General features: G+C 39.6%; 1 protein-coding gene across 5 annotated transcripts in view; it reads right to left on the reverse strand.

The window, feature by feature from the left end:
* Positions 1 to 17,445, reverse strand: part of myo16 (myosin XVI) — a 101,981-nt gene that overhangs the window by 63,929 nt on the left and 20,607 nt on the right. For all 5 annotated transcript variants that reach the window (XR_016115799.1, XM_089002779.1, XM_089002780.1 and 2 more), the window contains 6 exons: positions 9,031 to 9,139; positions 6,364 to 6,488; positions 6,158 to 6,283; positions 1,941 to 2,016; positions 515 to 665; positions 283 to 433 (listed from right to left, as the gene is read on the reverse strand). Coding sequence is in view for 4 of the 5 variants with exons in the window: in XM_089002779.1 (XP_088858905.1) it covers positions 283 to 433; positions 515 to 665; positions 1,941 to 2,016; positions 6,158 to 6,283; positions 6,364 to 6,488; positions 9,031 to 9,139 (738 nt within the window). In the remaining variant the exon portion in view is untranslated. The remainder of the gene's footprint in view (positions 1 to 282; positions 434 to 514; positions 666 to 1,940; positions 2,017 to 6,157; positions 6,284 to 6,363; positions 6,489 to 9,030; positions 9,140 to 17,445) is intronic.

The raw sequence follows: 17,445 nt of genomic DNA on the forward strand, positions 1-17,445 counted from the left end.
GCAGAAAATTATGTTTTATGGGGACCTAGGAACGGATTATTCTCATTGTAATGGTTTCCTATGGGAAATTACTTTTTGGGATACACACTTTTCACCTTACAAACTCTGTCTGGGAACCAATTAAGTTCGTAAGCCAAGGTATCACTGTATACCCCAAGATAAGATCGTACCATAATTCCTCTATTAAATGTGGTGTCCCAGTTTACCACCGTGTCTCATCTTAGATTGACAAGTGACCCTGTTCTGAAGACTCAGAGTGGCCAAAAAAAAAAAGCAAATTGCCTGTTCCAGTTTGGTTGTCCCTAAACTGGCGGGGCCATCCAGGATGTTATCCAGCGAAGGCTGCCGGCTGAGCGCCCCATCCGCCTCTCGAAACATGGCCCACTTCTCGAGGAGGCTGTCCCGCTTCGCTATCGGGATGCCCAGAAAGTTCCTGTGAGGTAAATAAAGGCCGTGACGGTCCCTTTTCAAAGCGAGGGAAAACATAGATGAAGACGTTCAGGATGTCACCTACAATTTTTTGACAGCGGTGTTGAGATCATGCGATCCGCCATCATCGTGTTGGTCTGTGGAGAGCAGAGGGATGTGGGGGTCCTTTAGCTTTTGCAGCCAGGAGGTCTCACCACTCAGCAGTAAGTCAGCTATGGGCTCTGATGCAGCAATGTCTGACGAGTTAAAAATCAAAATCAAGAGACTTTCACGGTTGTGAGGGATGATAAGCGGAAGACTCAAGAAGAGGGGGTTGTGACATACATTTTGGGACTATGTAGGGTCGATTGATTTGTTAAAGGGCAACTGACGCCATTTTTTTTGTTTCCTAACTGACATCAGAAAAACGTTTTATAGTATCTAAAATATCCAAAACACGCAGGCTGATATTTTAGTCAAATGCAAAACACCAATAAAAATGACTTGAACTGTCCCAAAACTACTTGAAAATGACGTCTTCCCTTGCTCGAGATTCAAAACAATGGCTTCAGATTCGGAGAAGATGCTTTCTTGTTACTCATCCAGTTATGAATATGATTCAAATAGTTCCGAAGAGGAAAGCATAAATGTTTGCAATCGATTAAAGAAGTCCTTCCGGATCACTTTGAGGTGTCTGGACTCCAATGTAGCGTCCCGGAAAATGCACAAGATGGCGCCCAAGCTCCATTGGAAATGGGCTGATTTGTGTTCGCTAGTATCAAATAATAGTCTGAAAACTTCATGTTGATCCGTGTTGATGGTGAAATTAGAAGGAAAACACAAATAATGCGATGGTGAATCGTTGTGTGTTGCACCAAGACTACTATTTGATTTCCAACGGAGCTTGAGCGCCATCTTGCGCATTTTCTGGGACGCTATATTGGAGTCCAGACGCCTCAAAATGATTTGAGGAGTGCTTCTTTAATCGATTGCGAACATTTATGCTTTCCTCTTCAGAACTATTTGAATCATATTCATAACTGGATGAGGAACAAGAAAGCATCTGAAGCTGTTGTTTTGATTCTCGAGCAAGGCAAGACGTCTTTGCGTGACGTCACGAACAAGGGGGCGGGACCTTCTGAAACTGGCTACTTCCGGTTTCATTTTTTTTGCAGAGTTTGGGCACTTGAAGTCATTTTTATTGGTGTTTTGCATTTGACTAAAAATATCAGCCTGCGTGTTTTGGGTGTTTTAGATGCTATAAAACGTTTTTATGATGTCAGTTAGGAAACAAAAAAAATGGTGTCGGTTGTCCTTTAAAGATTTTAAAAGATTCTTTTCCCACTCAATGACTAATTCGCCTTTTTTTGTCCATTTAACACCAGCAGAACGATTGTTAAATCCATGTAAAAGCTGTGTGTGTGTGTGTGTGTGTGTGTGTGTGTGTGTGTACATGTGTGTGTGTGTGTGTGTGTGTGTGTGTGTGTGTGTGTGTGTGTGTGTGTGTGTGTACGTGTGTGCATGTGTGTAACCTGAGGGCTTGTCTTGGTTGCAGTTCAACAACGTGGGGTTGGCTCCATGCTTCAGAAGTAGACAAATGATGCTCATCTGTTAGGGACGCCATAATAAACAAATAAATAAATACATAAATAAATAAAATGCACGATATATGTTGCCATATATCTTACATAAACAGCACAATAAATTGCATATTTCATATCATAGTATACCTAAATACAGTAAAGTCTCATTATATCGATATTCAAGGGAGTCCGAAAAAATATCGATATAACCGGGACTATCGATATATCCGACCCTGTTTGCATGTAATTTTCTCCGTGCGTGCATAGAAATAGTATCGATATAACCGGGACTATCGATATATCCGATATCGATATAACGAGACTTTACTGTAAATGGATGTATTATATTTACTGATAAAGTCCTCAGGGGCATTTTTGTTCAACACAATCGGACATAGTAAGATCATCATTATTATTGTTGTTAACATTATTATTGTAAGCTCAGAAGAGCTGGATCCCCGATCCCCATCACGACCCCCATCTACCGCGGTACCATCGAGAGCATCCTGCCGTAAGACTCTGCAGCGCATCGTGAGGACAGCTGAGAAGATCATTGGAGTCTGCCCCCCCTCCCCCATTTCAGGACATTTACAACAACCCGCCTCACCCGCAGAACTCAACTCCCTCCCAGCCCTGCCTCCCCTGCCCCTACCCACTGCCACACTCAGCGAACTCTGTGTACACGCTGTACTATCATCCTGAACTATATTTTTCTCTATGACTTCAACCTTTTTGTTTTTGTTTTTGCATTACTACACTACGTCACTTTACATACGACACTACCTCAATTTCCATTCAGAAATTACATGTACAGTAAAGTCTCGTTATATCGATATTCAAGGGAGTCCGAAAAAATATCGATATAACCGGGACTATCGATATATCCGACCCTGTTTGCATGTAATTTTCTCCGTGCGTGCATAGAAATAGTATCGATATAACCGGGACTATCGATATATCCGACCCTGTTTGCATGTAATTTTCTCCGTGCGTGCATAGAAATAGTATCGATATAACCGGGACTATCGATATATCCGATATCGATATAACGAGACATTACTGTATTGTCTGTTGTCAATTGTCTTTCCATTCATTAATGTCCAATAGGACATTAATTTAATCTGTGCTGCTAACCACTTGACTACCGGGCCGCACATATTTGACACCAGACTTTCAAAAAGAAGTACCGTGTCATCGTGAGATGAAGCCTACCATCCTGGTGCTCATTACCTTTGACTTGCAGTCTTCTTGTGTGTATGCTTGTGTTAGTTCTTAAAGCGATTCATTTTCATTTCACTTGGTCATAATTACCAGTGGAGCGGAGCCAGTTTTGTTTCTCCCATTAACATTTTCCACTCAGATGCATCAAAATAATTACAAAACTTAATGGAAAATAATTTTCGCTTAAAACGGATCGATTTAAAATTGTATTTTGTAATGGCACAAATAGTTCCCTGGAGAGTTCACCAGATCATAATCTGAAAAAAAAATGTTCATTAAAAGCCATTTTTGATCCCTTCGCATACAATGAAAGAAAACTTCTTCCGTAGAGGTCACCAGTGCTCTCACTGATCTCTATAAAGGATGTGTGAAGTTTAATTAACTACGGCAATAGGGTCATATATCTTAAAGGACAACCGACGCCGCCAGACAAGTTGTGTCCATAATTTATAAAATCACTTCAAATGACTTCTACTGAGCGTATTTTACAAAGATTTCACGGCATATAGCTATATTTTACATTTTAATACTTGCGCCGAATATTCAGGAAGTCTTGTTTTCGAGTTGATGACGATGCCTGACGTGACGTCACGTAGGGAGCGTCCCTGACCGAGAAAGCGACACACAATGCATTTGGGGTACTTTGTTTGGTCTGAAAACTTTGTGTTGATGGCAAAATTAGAAGCAAAACACATAAATAACGCGATGGTTAATCGTTGTGTGTTGCACCAAGACTACTAGTTGATACTAGTTGACACAAATTCCCAGCAGACAAATCAACCCATTTCCAACGGAGATTGGGCGCCATCTTGTGCATTTTCTGGGACGCTACATTGGAGTCCTGACGGCTTGACTTGATATGGGAGGACTTCTTTAATCGATTGCAAACATGTATGCTTTCCTCTTCAGAACTATTTGAATCATGTTCATAACTAGAAAAGTAACAAGAAAGCATTTTCACCAAATCTGAAGCCATTGTTTTGATTCTAGAGCAAGGCAAGACGTCCTGGCGTGACATCACGAACAAGGGGTCGCGACCTTCTGAAACTCGGCATCTCCGGGGTCATTTTGAAGTAGTTTTGGGACACTTTAACTCACTTTTATTGGTGTTTTGCATTTGACTAAAAATATCAGCCTGCGTGTTTTGGGTATTTTAGATGCTATAAAACGTTTTTCTGATGTCAGTTAGGAAACAAAAAAAAAATGGTGGCGGTTGTCCTTTAAAGGTTGAGAGTGGGGAGTGTTTGCAACATTGCGCAGGGGGTCTTTGGGTTTTCTGCACCGGCTAGAGTTACACTTGGCCGTCAATGTTTCCAGGCAACTGTTTGTTATGAACAGCAAAACGCACCTTTCTGTTTATCGACATGACTGTGTCAGCCGTGATAGCCACAACAACCCGATTTATTTATAACTGAAATGGCTCACTTGTGAGTTCACTCAGAAGAAAATTTTGTCCACAAAGTCCACAATCTTATGTTAACGTGAAGGACAAAAAAAGTGTTTTTTGGCAAAATGAAACTAAAGTTGGGAGTGATACTAAATATGCATATAATCTTTTCGTCAGCATACAAGACCAAGGCGCAGAAATGTAATTAGAAAAATCACGATGAGTGTGCAGTAATCCGCTTCTTTCTACTTCAGAGCATCAGATCCAATCAGCTTTCCTCTGTATCTTTGCAAAAAATGTCCTTTCCTTCTTTAAAGGACAACCGACAACACTTTTTTGTTTCCTAACTAACATCAGAAAAGCGTTTTATAGCATCTAAAATACCCAAAACATGCAATATGTTATGTTTAGTCAAATGCAAAACACCAATAAAAATGACTTCAAGTGTCTAAAAACGACTTCAAATTGAACCCGAAAGTGACCAGTTTCAGAAGGTCCCGCCCCCTTGTTTGTGGTGTCACAGCAAGACGTCTTGCTTTCCTCTAGAATCAAAACAATGGCTTCAGATTCGGAGAAGATGCTTTCTTGTTATTCATCCAGTTATGAATATGATTCAAATAGTTCTGAAGTGGAAAGCATACATGTTTGCAATCAATTAAAGGAGTCCTCCCATATCAATTCGAGCCGACAATTACAGCAATGTAGCACCCAAAAAAGGCAGAAGATGGCGACAAAGCTCCGTGGAAATGGGCTTATTTGTCTCCTGGGAATTTTTGTCAGCGATTATCAAATACAGTAAAGTCTCGTTATATCGATATTCAAGGGAGTCCGAAAAAATATCGATATAACCGGGACTATCGATATATCCGACCCTGTTTGCATGTAATTTTCTCCGTGCGTGCATAGAAATAGTATCGATATAACCGGGACTATCGATATATCCGATATCGATATAACGAGACTTTACTGTAGTTGTCTTGCTGCAACACACAACGATTCACCATCGCGTTATTTGTGTGTTTTCCTTCTAATTTCGCCATCAACACAAAGTTTCAGACCAAACAAAGTACCGCAAAATGCATTGACGCGATGAAAGGACTGCTACAGTGTGTCCTTTCTCGATCAGGGGTGTTCCTTCCGTGACGTGTCGTCAGGACTCGTCACCAACTCAAAAACACGACTTCCGGAAAATTCAGTGGGAGTCTTGAACCGTAAAATACAGCTGTATGCGGTGGAATAGTTGTAAAATACGCTCAGTAGAAGTCATTTGAAGTGTTTTTACAAATTATGGACACAACTTGTCCGGAGGTGTCGGTTGTCCTTTAAGAGAGCATGAAAAAGCTAATCTAAAATGCATCGCCGAATCTAAACGCCATGCAGCTGCGGATCAATGGACACAAAAGGAAGGCCGTTTATCAGAAAGTGTGCAGAGTGACTGCAGGCCACTTTGTCACAAGAAACAATCCATCAATACTTCTCCTATTATTCCAATGCAACTTGATCAATAGGGCGTGCATAGTAAGGAATCTCATGCAAAAGAACAGATTTTTTTTTTTACCTGTCCATATTTAGCAGCCAGATGCAGGGGTGTCCAAAAGTTATGAGCCACAGGATGAGGATCTGCCCCGTTTTCTAACAACGCAGCCACCACATCCCGATAGCCACTGGCACAGGCAATGTGAAGCTTTCAAAAGGTGGACAGGTTCAATTCGTTAGGTCCAAACCAGCCCAAAAAAATAGACAGGATGCACGAAAGACACTTACCAAGGTCACCCCTTCGTCATTGGGTTGATTGAGATCCGCCCCTATGGCTACAAGCTGTCGAATATCTGAGAGCATGCCGTTGGGTCTTTTTGTCCTCATGTTATGCATCGATGATACATCCACACCTGTCACACAAAAACAAGTACAGTGAGCTCGTAAGCTTGCCTTACGAACGTAATTGGTTCCCAGACACAGTGTGTAAGGCGAAAAATGTGTATCCCAAAAATTAATTTCCCATAGGAAACCATTAAAATGAGAATAATCCGTTCCCAGGTCCCCATAAAACATAATTTTTCTACTTTTCTAAGCCTTAAAACTACACAAAATATACTTTATTTCATGTATAATAAATGTGCTATGGTATTATAAATAAAGAAACAAACTATACTGTATAATAAAATCGTTTTATTTGCCTTTGTGATGGTTGCTGATGGCTTGATGGAATGGATAGGCTTTTGCATAAAGTGTCTCAAGATAGCCAGATAATAGATTTTCAAGACGTCTTGAACGAGGTATAGCTGATGGATTGCCTACATCTGCTCAATTAATAATAATAACAACAACAACAATAAAAAAATAATAATAAAAATAATAATACATTTAATTTATAATCACCTTAAGGTCACGGGATACGTTTTTTACTGTGTGAGAGCAGCGGCAGCCACACGCGCCAGCGTTCACTCAACCCAGAAGTAACTCAAATAGATAGCAAGCTAGCTAGCTAGCGAATAGATAGCTAATAGCTAGCAAATAGATAGCCATTCCCCAGCGAATAGATAGCCACTCGCCAGCGAATAGATATCTATTAGCAAGCGAATAGCTTGCCAATAGCCAGCGAATAGATAGCCATTAGCCAGCGAATAGATAGCTAATAGCTAGGGAATAGATAGCTAATATATACATACAGTATATAAGGCGCATCGGACCATAAACCACATCTTCAATGAATGAAAATAATTTTCCAAATATAAGGCACACCACATTATAAGGCACTACAATAAAGTAAAGTAATAATGTGCACGTCTGCTACGCTATTTTAAGATATCATTTTATGATATTTTTTTTTTTGTTTATTTGTTTCAAGCTATCTTTCGATCACACAGCAAAGTCTTGGAACTAAAAATGAATATCGCAAGCATATACATCAAATAGAAACTCCTGCACATGGGTAGTTTTTGTCATGAAGCAAAGTTTCCATAGCAACACAGGCTCAGCATGCCATGTGTTGGGTGGTGTTTGTGGTCGTGGTGGTGGTTGGGGGTGAAAAGTACTACAGCAGGGATGTGATCACTTCGGGGTTTGGCGAACAAAAGCTGAGTGAAGTAGCCATAAATTACTATAAATGGCTCAGTGCAGAAACGGACTGGTTTGTGTGAGCGAGTGTGCGTTGGTGGGTACGTGTGTGTGCACGTGCGCACTTAAGTCTTGAAGGGTTTTGTGGTCTTGTCACGTGGAGCTTTATGGTAGGCCTACGGAGGATCATTACATGCTGTGCATGTTTCTAACCACATTTAGTCCTTGAGGGTCGATGTAAAACAAAAACCAAAAAAAAAGACCACTTTAAAGGACAACCGACACCATTTTTTGTGTCCTAACTGACATCAGAAAAACGTTTTATAGCATCTAAAATACCCAAAACACACAGGCTGATATTTTTAGTCAAATGTAAAACACCAATAAAAATGAGTTAAAGTGTCCCAAAACTACTTCAAAATGACCTCGGAGATGGTAAGTTTCAGAAGGTCCCGCCCCCTCGTTCGTGACGTCACGCCAGGACGTCTTGTCTTGCTCGAGAATCAAAAAAATGGCTTCAGATTTGGAGAAGATGCTTTCTTGTTATTCATCCAGTTATGAATATGATTCAAATAGTTCTGAAGAGGAACTTAATTCATTAATAAATTAAGTACATTTTTTAATTAACAAATTTAATTAAAATATATATATATACAGTAAAGTCTCGTTTTATCGATATCGGTTATATCGATAGTACTGCTTATTACGATACTATTTATATGAACGCGAGGAGAAAATTTACATGCCGCAGGATCGGATATATCGATAGTCCGGTTATATCGATATTTTTTCCGACTCCCGAGAATATCGATATAACGAGACTTTACTGTATATATATATAGCTATACAGTAAAGTCTCGTTATATCGATATTCAAGGGAGTCCGAAAAAATATCGATATAACCGGGACTATCGATATATCCGATATCGATATAACGAGACTTTACTATATATATATATATATATATATATATATAATAATAATAATTATTATTATTATTATTTTTTTTTCATTACATTTGTTAATTAAAAAAACGTACTTAATTTATTAATTATATTTTTTAATTAACAAATTTAATAAAAAAATATAGATATATTTTTTCAATTAAATTTGTTAATTAAACAAATGTACTTAATCAGTACATTTTTAAATAAAATCAAATTTGATTTTTTAGTTAATTAATAAATTAAGTACATTTGGGGTATTTTTTTTATTAACAAATTTAATGTAAAAAAATATATAATTTATTAACTACTGAAGGCCCAGGGGATCTGTCACTGATTTGCTTTTGACTCGAAAATGTGCAAATGTGTCAGACATTTGCCCTTTTGTCTGCGGTGAGAAGCAACAATAAGAGCAACAAATGTCTTCTACCGTTTTCTTCCAAGTGTTTTTGGAGAACATAGCGGCTCTCGGTTCCCTCAGAGGCGTAGGCCAGAGGAACGTTCCCTTCCACGTCCTGGAGCAGAGCGTTCACCCCACCCTGTTGAAGAACAAGAAACAATATGCAGGAGGAGGAACAGAAGACATGAGTCGGGGTATATTCTAGGAAATAACAGTGGAATACAGTGATAAATTGGCTTGCGAAATGAATTGGTTCCCAGACGGTGTGTATCCCAAAAAATAATTTCCCATAGGAATCCATTAAAATGAGAATAATCCGTTCCCAGGTCCCCATAAAACATAATTTTCTACTTTCTAATTTTCTAAGCCTTAAAACTACACAAAAGATACCTTATTTTATGTATAATAAACGTGCTATGGTATTATAATTAAAGGAATAAACTGTACTATATAATAAAGTCGTTTAATTTACCTTTGTGATGGTCGTTGATGGCTTGATGGAATGGAGTGGCCGCTTTCATCAGCATTAAACATTTGATGAGGAACGTAGCTTCCCTTGTAGGTGCTTTCTCTGCGATAATTTTACCTAGTTCTTCATCAATAGCGTTTAGTTTACCCGGTTGATAGCTTTTTGCATCAAGTGTACAGATGGCTTGTACGGGTTATTTGTGGAGCCTAATTGATGGGAATTTTAACCTTGCAGTCTACACTCTGCCTTTGAACTGTCAAAGTTGAAACAAGATCAAATTTCACTGTTTTCTATCAATTTCGTCACTCTCGCTCTGTCGTCTGCCTTTCTCTTTAATGTTTAAACCACCTCCCCTGACTGCTGCGTTCTTGACCAATCACGTGGCTTTAACGGGCTCGTTCACCAACGACACATCACTCATTGTGGCAGCTCCGTGTGTATCCTGAAAAATAGTTCGTATGCCAAGGTAAAATGTTCATAAATTGAACGTTCATAAAAAAAAAGTTCGTAAGCCAAGGGGTTTGTCATGGCTAACGGGACCCTCTAATAAATCACACCGCACATTGTATTGACAGGCACAGCTTAAATTAATTCAGAAGTAGCACTACTGAAGGCCCAGGGGACATACGCATTCCCCGTTACTGATTTGTACCGTAGTAATGACACAACTTTATCAAGTGGGTGATACTTGAACTCATGTGTCCTTTTATCATTTCCTTGATAAAAAACATTTGAATGAAATTAACAAAGTATAAAAAGAACAACATCCTGAAGCGAATTCGGTTTGACCTTGGTATTCTAACTGTATCTTCATTTTCACCTGATACGAGGAGAGCTCACATCGCTGAAAATCTCATTACATATAAAAATTCAGGGTTAATGCTGGGTTAGGTGAGAAGATGAATGTGCGTTTGTGTTTACGCGATAAGGATTACACTGGAGGGTTTTTCAAACATACCCTCTCTTCGGGCGTCATTAACGACTCGCAATGTGGTCTTGATAAATTGCATCGCTTTGGTCGTCTTCATTAGCTATTAAACTAAGGTGATGTGCATGTGTGATACAAAATGTGAAGCAGTAAAAAATAATATACATTGGCACACATCGCCATATGAATTGTTTGACAAGAACATTAAAAGGCAAACAGAAGGAACGATCATCATAAGATCCAGGTCTGATCACGTTAATGGCTGGTGGGGGAGTTAGGAGGGTCTCCTTAAGTGAGTACAGTCATACCTTGGCTTATGAACTTAATTAGTTCCCAGACAGAGTGTGTACGGCGAAATGTGTGTATCCCAAAAATGAATTTCTCATATAAAACCATTAAAATGAGAATAATCCGTTCCCAGGTTCCCATAAAACATAATTTTCTACTTTTCTAAGCCTTAAAACTACACAAAATGTGGCTTATTTTATGTATAATAAATGTGCTATGTTATTATAATTAAAGAAATAAACTGTCCTGTATAATAAAGTCGTTTTATTTACCTTTATGATGGTCGTTGATGGCTTGATGGAATGGATAGCTTTTTGCATAAAGTGTCTCAAGGAGGTCTGGGTTGTATATCTTGAAAGTTGTGATATTGCAAAAGCTACAGATGCAAGCAGACACACTAGAACATCATTAATAGCTGGTTCCCTTGCTTGTCTTTTCATATCAAATTGAACTGATAGCTAATGCGGGTTATTTGTGGAGCGTGATTGATGGGAATTTTAATCTTGCAGTCTACACTCTGCCTTGGAACTATCAAAGTTGAAACGAGTTCAAATGTCACTGTTTTCAATCCATGTTGTCACGCTCTCTCTGTTTGCCTGTCTCTTTAATGTTTAAACCAACTGCTGCGCTCTCGACCAATCACGTGGCTTTAACCGAAGACTGGGGGCGGGGAATAGAGGACCAAAACAAGCCGGCTGTCATTTTCTTTTATGAGAACGGCTCGTTCGCGAACGGCACATCACTCATTGTGGCAGCTCCGTGTGTATCCCAAAAAAATAGTTCGTATGCCAAGGTAAAATTTTCATAAATTTAACGTTCGTAAACCGAAAAGTTCGTAAACCAAGGGGTTCGTAAACCGAGGTATCACTGTACTTTTATTAGCTATACCCAGCTAACTGAATCATAATGACCGAGTGATGCAGCATGAAAGGGATTTACGAATCGTCCATTAAGTAGTTGAAAACCTCCTCATTGATTCATGCAACAGAGATTTATTTTGTAAACAAAAAAATTGCAAATTTTCAAACAAACTCTTTTTTTAACACAAGCTGCGCCAGAAGATTTAATGCCATCACTTCATCGTTTCAACTCACATTAAGCCAATTTTGCTTGATTTATGAGGGTTAACAAAAACGTTTATGGAACATTATTGAGGAAAAATTCTCCGCGCACCACCACTCTTGGAACTCGGATTCAATACCAACCGACAATATGTCTCTTAAATTTGTGCTTGACGCCCCGGCGAAAACCAATCACCCTCCTCATAAAACCGACTGCTTGGTTCGTCTGCCTTTTGTGCGCCTGTAAGTGTTTGTGGCGCTGGGTGGGCTGTAAAGCAAACCCTCACCATTCGCCTCCGGGTCAAGAATCCATCAATGGGATTCGAGGTGGACGACGCGATCCCTTGACACTTACAATGGATACAGTGTATACTCAATGCGTGTATAAACTTTTATATTTGCAATATATTGTGCGGTGAAATGATTTCGAAATGAGCTGTGACAATAAACAGCGCGGTCTTTCAAGTGGCCACATTTCCCAATCATCTTATTTTCTATACACCCGACAGTTGAACGTGTAACAAGTCTGTTGAGGTGATACCGGAGCAAATGGGGCAATCAGGCCTGTCTGTCGTAGACCTCATACTCAGGCAGGACAATAGAAGTAATCAGTGTAGCTGCAGGGAGTAGTCCTCTGCTCCACCCACCTGAGAACAGGGACCAATCATAGCAGAGTCCGGCACCGCCATGTCTGGACAGTAGGGATATATATATATATATATAGGGCCGATACTACCAGCAAGACTTTAATTCGCTGACGAAGCATCTTGGATAAGAAGCTAAACGTCCGACACCTTCAAAGAAGTACAGATGACGGCTGAAGAAACCTTTTCATCGATGGATCACTCCTGCACGACTGAGAGTTTACACGGCTGCCTTTGGAGCAGCTCCTGTATTTTGTTTTCTACTTCTTCCTTTCCTTTTCGTTCCATCACTTTGCTGCTGTGAAATGTACATTTCTCCACTGCGAGACGAATAAAGGCTAATCCTAATTTACGGCACTAATAATGAATAACAAATTTTTAAAAATGGTGACTGCTTCATTGTGAATGAAATAGATTACAGGGGTTACTGGTATTATTGTAGTTTTCGAAAAATTGTAGGTATTATTGTAGTTTCGTTCGTTCGTTCATTCGTTCATTCATTCATTCATTCATTCATTCATTCATTCATTCATTCATTCATTCATTTATTTATTTAGAATCAGAATCATCTTTATTGCCAAGTATGTAGAACACACAAGGAATTTGTTTCCGGTAGAACACGCTGCACTAGTATCGTCGTCAAAAAAAAACTGCTAAATGGCACTATACAGTTCCATTTTGGCTACTGTTGAAAGAGTTCAAAGAGTTAATGGCTTGGGGGAAGAAGCTGTTTAAATGTCTGCTGGATTTGGTGCGCATGGATCGGTAGCGCCTGCCTGAGGGGAGTAGCTGGAAAAGGTGGTGGGCAGGGTGCGGAGGGTCCAGTAGGATTTTCCGCGCCCTAGTTTTGGATTCTTGCAGTGTGCAAGTCCTCGAGAGTGTTATTCATTCATTCATTCATTCATTCATTTCTGTATATGTAGTTTATACGAATGTACTTATTTATATTTGTATGTATTTATTTATATTTGTATGTATTTATTTATTTATATTTATATTTTAATTAATTAATTGATTGATTTATTAATTGTATTTATTCATTCATCCATGTATTTATCTAATTAGTTATTTATTTATTCATTATTTTCTAATGTATTTTTTACATATAATTTTCATAAATTTTCGTTATCTCATGCTTTTTCTCAGGGGATTAGCCGAAGAAAAGAAATAGATGGAGATACACATTGTATTTTTGGGGTTGATTTAACATATGTTAAAACTATTTTTTATAACCGTGTTATATAATTTAAAAACTCATTTAATTTAATCAATTTAAATAAATTGTCTTCAATACACATTGACCAAAACGACACCTAAAAAGGGTTTTTCTTGCCATTGTGATGCATCACTTTGCTGCTGTGAAATGTACATTTCTCCACTGTGAGACGAATAAAGGCAAATCCAATCCGATACAATCCAATTCAAAGAATGGTCAACAAATATGAGTCAAAGCATGGGATTAGATCGTCACACACAAATGCGATAACGGGGCGAGTCATTGGCAACCTCAAAATTATTTGTCGAGATGATTGAGTCGACCTAATATGTGAGATTACGATGTGTAAAATGGCTCAACTCTCTGGAGAATGACGGCGCCACCACAAAAGAAATAGCTACTCCTTCAAAGCGTCACAAAGCGCCACGAGACCAGGCGACGCAGATGGCGGCGGGGGAATTATGACAAGTGGCCTGTGGACGCGGAGGAATTAGTCATGTGTCTGCACTGGAATGATAAGCGATGACAGATATGAATGAGTTGGCGTCGGCAAGCATCCCCGCAGACGGGGGGAGGTTAACAAGTTGACTCCTGACCTGGTGCTGCTCACCATGACAATATGATGAACAGCGTGTTGTTTAGGAGATGAAAGTCACACTTCTGTTTATTGACGATTTGCCTGAATGGCTATTCAATTAAAGGACAACCGATACAATTTTTTCTGTTTCCTCACCGACATCAGAAAAACGTTTTATAGCATCGAAAATACCCAAAACATGTAGTATGATATTTTTAGTCAAATGCAAAACACCAATAAAAATGACTCAAAGTGTCCAAAATCTGCAAAAAAATGAACCAGGAAGTGGCCAGTTTCAGAAGGTCCCGCCCCCTTGTTCGTGGTGTCACCCCAAGACGTCTTGCCTTGCTGGAGAATCAAAACAATGGCTTCGGATTCGGAGAATATGCTTTCTTGTCACTCATCCAGTTATGAATATGATTCAAATAGTTCCGAAGAGGAAAGCATACATGTTTGCAATCGATTAAAGAATTTATTCCGTGCCATTTTGAGGTATCTGGGGGCGGGAAATGTAGCACCAAAAAGAGGCAGAAAATGGTGACAAAGCTCCGTGTAAGGAATTAATCAGCGCGTTTCTACAGGCTGATTAATTCCTTACATGGAGCTTTGTCGCCCTCTTCTGCCTCTTTTTGGTGCTACACAAAGTTTTCAGACCAAACAAAGTACAGCAAAATGCATTGACGTGATGGAAGGACTGCTACAATGTGTCCTTTTCTCGGTCAGGGGCGTTCCTTCAGTGACGTAACGTGAGGACTCGTCACCAACTCAAAAACAAGACTTACGGAATAATCAGCGCGAGTCTTAAAACGTAAAATATAGCTATATGCGGTGGAATCTTTGTAAAATACGCTCAGTAGAAGTCATTTGAAGTGATTTTACAAATTATGGACACAACTTGTCGGGAGGCGTCGGTTGTCCTTTAAGCCCCACACACATGATGAGCCACTCCTAAAATAAATTTGTCGAACTCAGTTGTGAACCAGCTTACCTATCAACTGGTCGACAAGCCAAACAACTCATTTGGCTACCGTTATGTGACTGCATGTCTGAACAAAAACTGAATAAACAAGTGAAATAAATGTGTCAGGTCATTAACTCCAAGCAGATCCACCTCCATGCGACTGAAAAGCCAAGCTAGCGACTTTATCTACAGACAGACATACGAAGCTAAGCTCGAAAGGGAGCCGGGGGCTCACCGTTAGCCACAAACTTCAAACGACTGGCAAATACACACATTCCAAATGCATCCGTCACAAGCTGGGAAAGTGGGTCATTTCCAAAACTCCGCACCGGAGGATGAGGAGAAGAAATAATATTTTAGAACCGTACATGTCTCCAGTGAATCACAAAATGGCAGTGCTATATTTTGTCAACATTTAGAGGAGTCGATGAAAAGGTTTCTTCGGCCGTCATCTGTACTTCTTTGAAGGTGTCGGATGTTTCGCTTCTTATCCAAGAAGCTTCGTCAGCAAACTAAAGTCTTACTGGTAGTTTTGGCCCTATATATATATATATCCCTACTGTCCAGACGTGGCAGTGCCGGACTCTGCTATGATTGGCCCCTGCTCTCAGGTTGGGGGGAGCAGAGGACTACTCCCTGCACCTCCACTGATTACTCCTATCGTCCTGACTTCATTTTGTATGTGTGAGATGGCAGCTGGTGTAGAACAGGCATGGGCAAACTACGGCCCGCGGGCCACATACGGCCCGTTAGGCTTTTCAATCCGGCCCGCCGAACTTGCCCAAATTATAGTACAAACAGTGTCTAAAACTCATGACAAAAAGCTAGCGAACAACAGGGCAGATAACTGAAAAGTTGCCTGCCCCATTTTTCCCAACTTGAAGCAAAATGAGACCAATCCCAATAAGAAACATTGTCACAAAGTATAAAGTTTTTTTTTTAAATCAAGAATGCACCAACTTCAAATGCTACCTTGCTTAATTTACATCAAATGCGCATGGCTGTAAATTTTGCTACAGTAGTCGATTGTCATTGTGGTGCACAATGCAACGTTTGCATTGATTCCTACGAGCCATTAAGCCCCTTTCATAAGTCTCACGTACACTTTACAGTCACGGTTTAATGTAAATTTACGTTTTGTAGCGTCACATATGTTGTTAGCTTCTTTTGAATCTTTCTTCTAGTTTGAGGTTCTGTGCATCTATTTTGGAAAATGACATGCAATTGCACGACTTTGTAACGCTTGCGAAAGTCCGGAAGAAAGAAGCAGGCTTCTGATTGGCTGCCGAGCCGAGTATGCAAATTTCAACTGCAGGTAGCCTATGTCTGTGTGCTCGGCGACGGTACACGTGTATTGTTTGCGCGTGACGGCGAGAGCGTCAGTGAGGAGTTTGTTGAGCGCGCGGTCAGGACAAACCATCTATGATTTGGCGGAATTTAACACAAGTAGGTATTATTGAGCTTGAATATTTCGTTGTGTAATAATATGTTTTGAATGTTGAAAGTGATTCCATTTTTCAATAAATGTTGATTTCTTTGCCCCTTCGATGGAAACTTATTAAAAACAGACGCAATCTTGATAAATCACAGTGCATATGTTATTTTAATCTATTTCCATTTCCTCCTCCAAGTATCTGCGAAATAGTCTGTAAATGCCATATCTTGCATATTCCTTGAGACAAATTTATTAACTGATCAGGGATATTTTTCACATTTGAAAGACAGTTAATAAATTGGGTTGTAGTGTTTTTACTGTGCTATGAGGTTTGTACATACTACATTTAAAGGACAACCGGCACCATTTTTTGTTTTTGTTTCCCACTGACATCAGAAAAACGTTTTATAGCATCTAAAATACCCAAATCAGGCAGGCTGATATTTTTAGTTAAATGAAAAACACCAATAAAAATGACTTCAAAATGAATCCGGAAATGGTCAGTTTCAGAAGGTCCCACCCCTCTGTTCGTGACGTCACGCCAAGACGTCTTGCCTTGCTCGAGAATCAAAACAATGGCTTCAGATTCAGAGAAGATGTTTTCTTGTTCTTGTTCTTCTGAAGAGGAAAGCATAAATGTTTGCAATTGATTCTAGGAGTCCTCCCATATCAATTCGAGCCGTCAATGACAGCAATGTAGCACCCAGAAAAAGCAGAAGATTGCGCCCAAGCTCCGTTGGAAATGGGCTGATTTGTCAGCTGGGAATTTGTGTCAGCGAATATCAAATAGTAGTCTTGTTGCAACACACAACGATTCAACATCGCGTTATGTATGTGTTTTCCTTCTAATTTCGCCATCAACACAG

Source organism: Hippocampus bargibanti, linkage group LG08 (genome assembly GCF_051943395.1).
Source record: "Hippocampus bargibanti isolate YZ-2025 linkage group LG08, ASM5194339v1, whole genome shotgun sequence".
NCBI classification, from domain to species: domain Eukaryota; kingdom Metazoa; phylum Chordata; class Actinopteri; order Syngnathiformes; family Syngnathidae; genus Hippocampus; species Hippocampus bargibanti.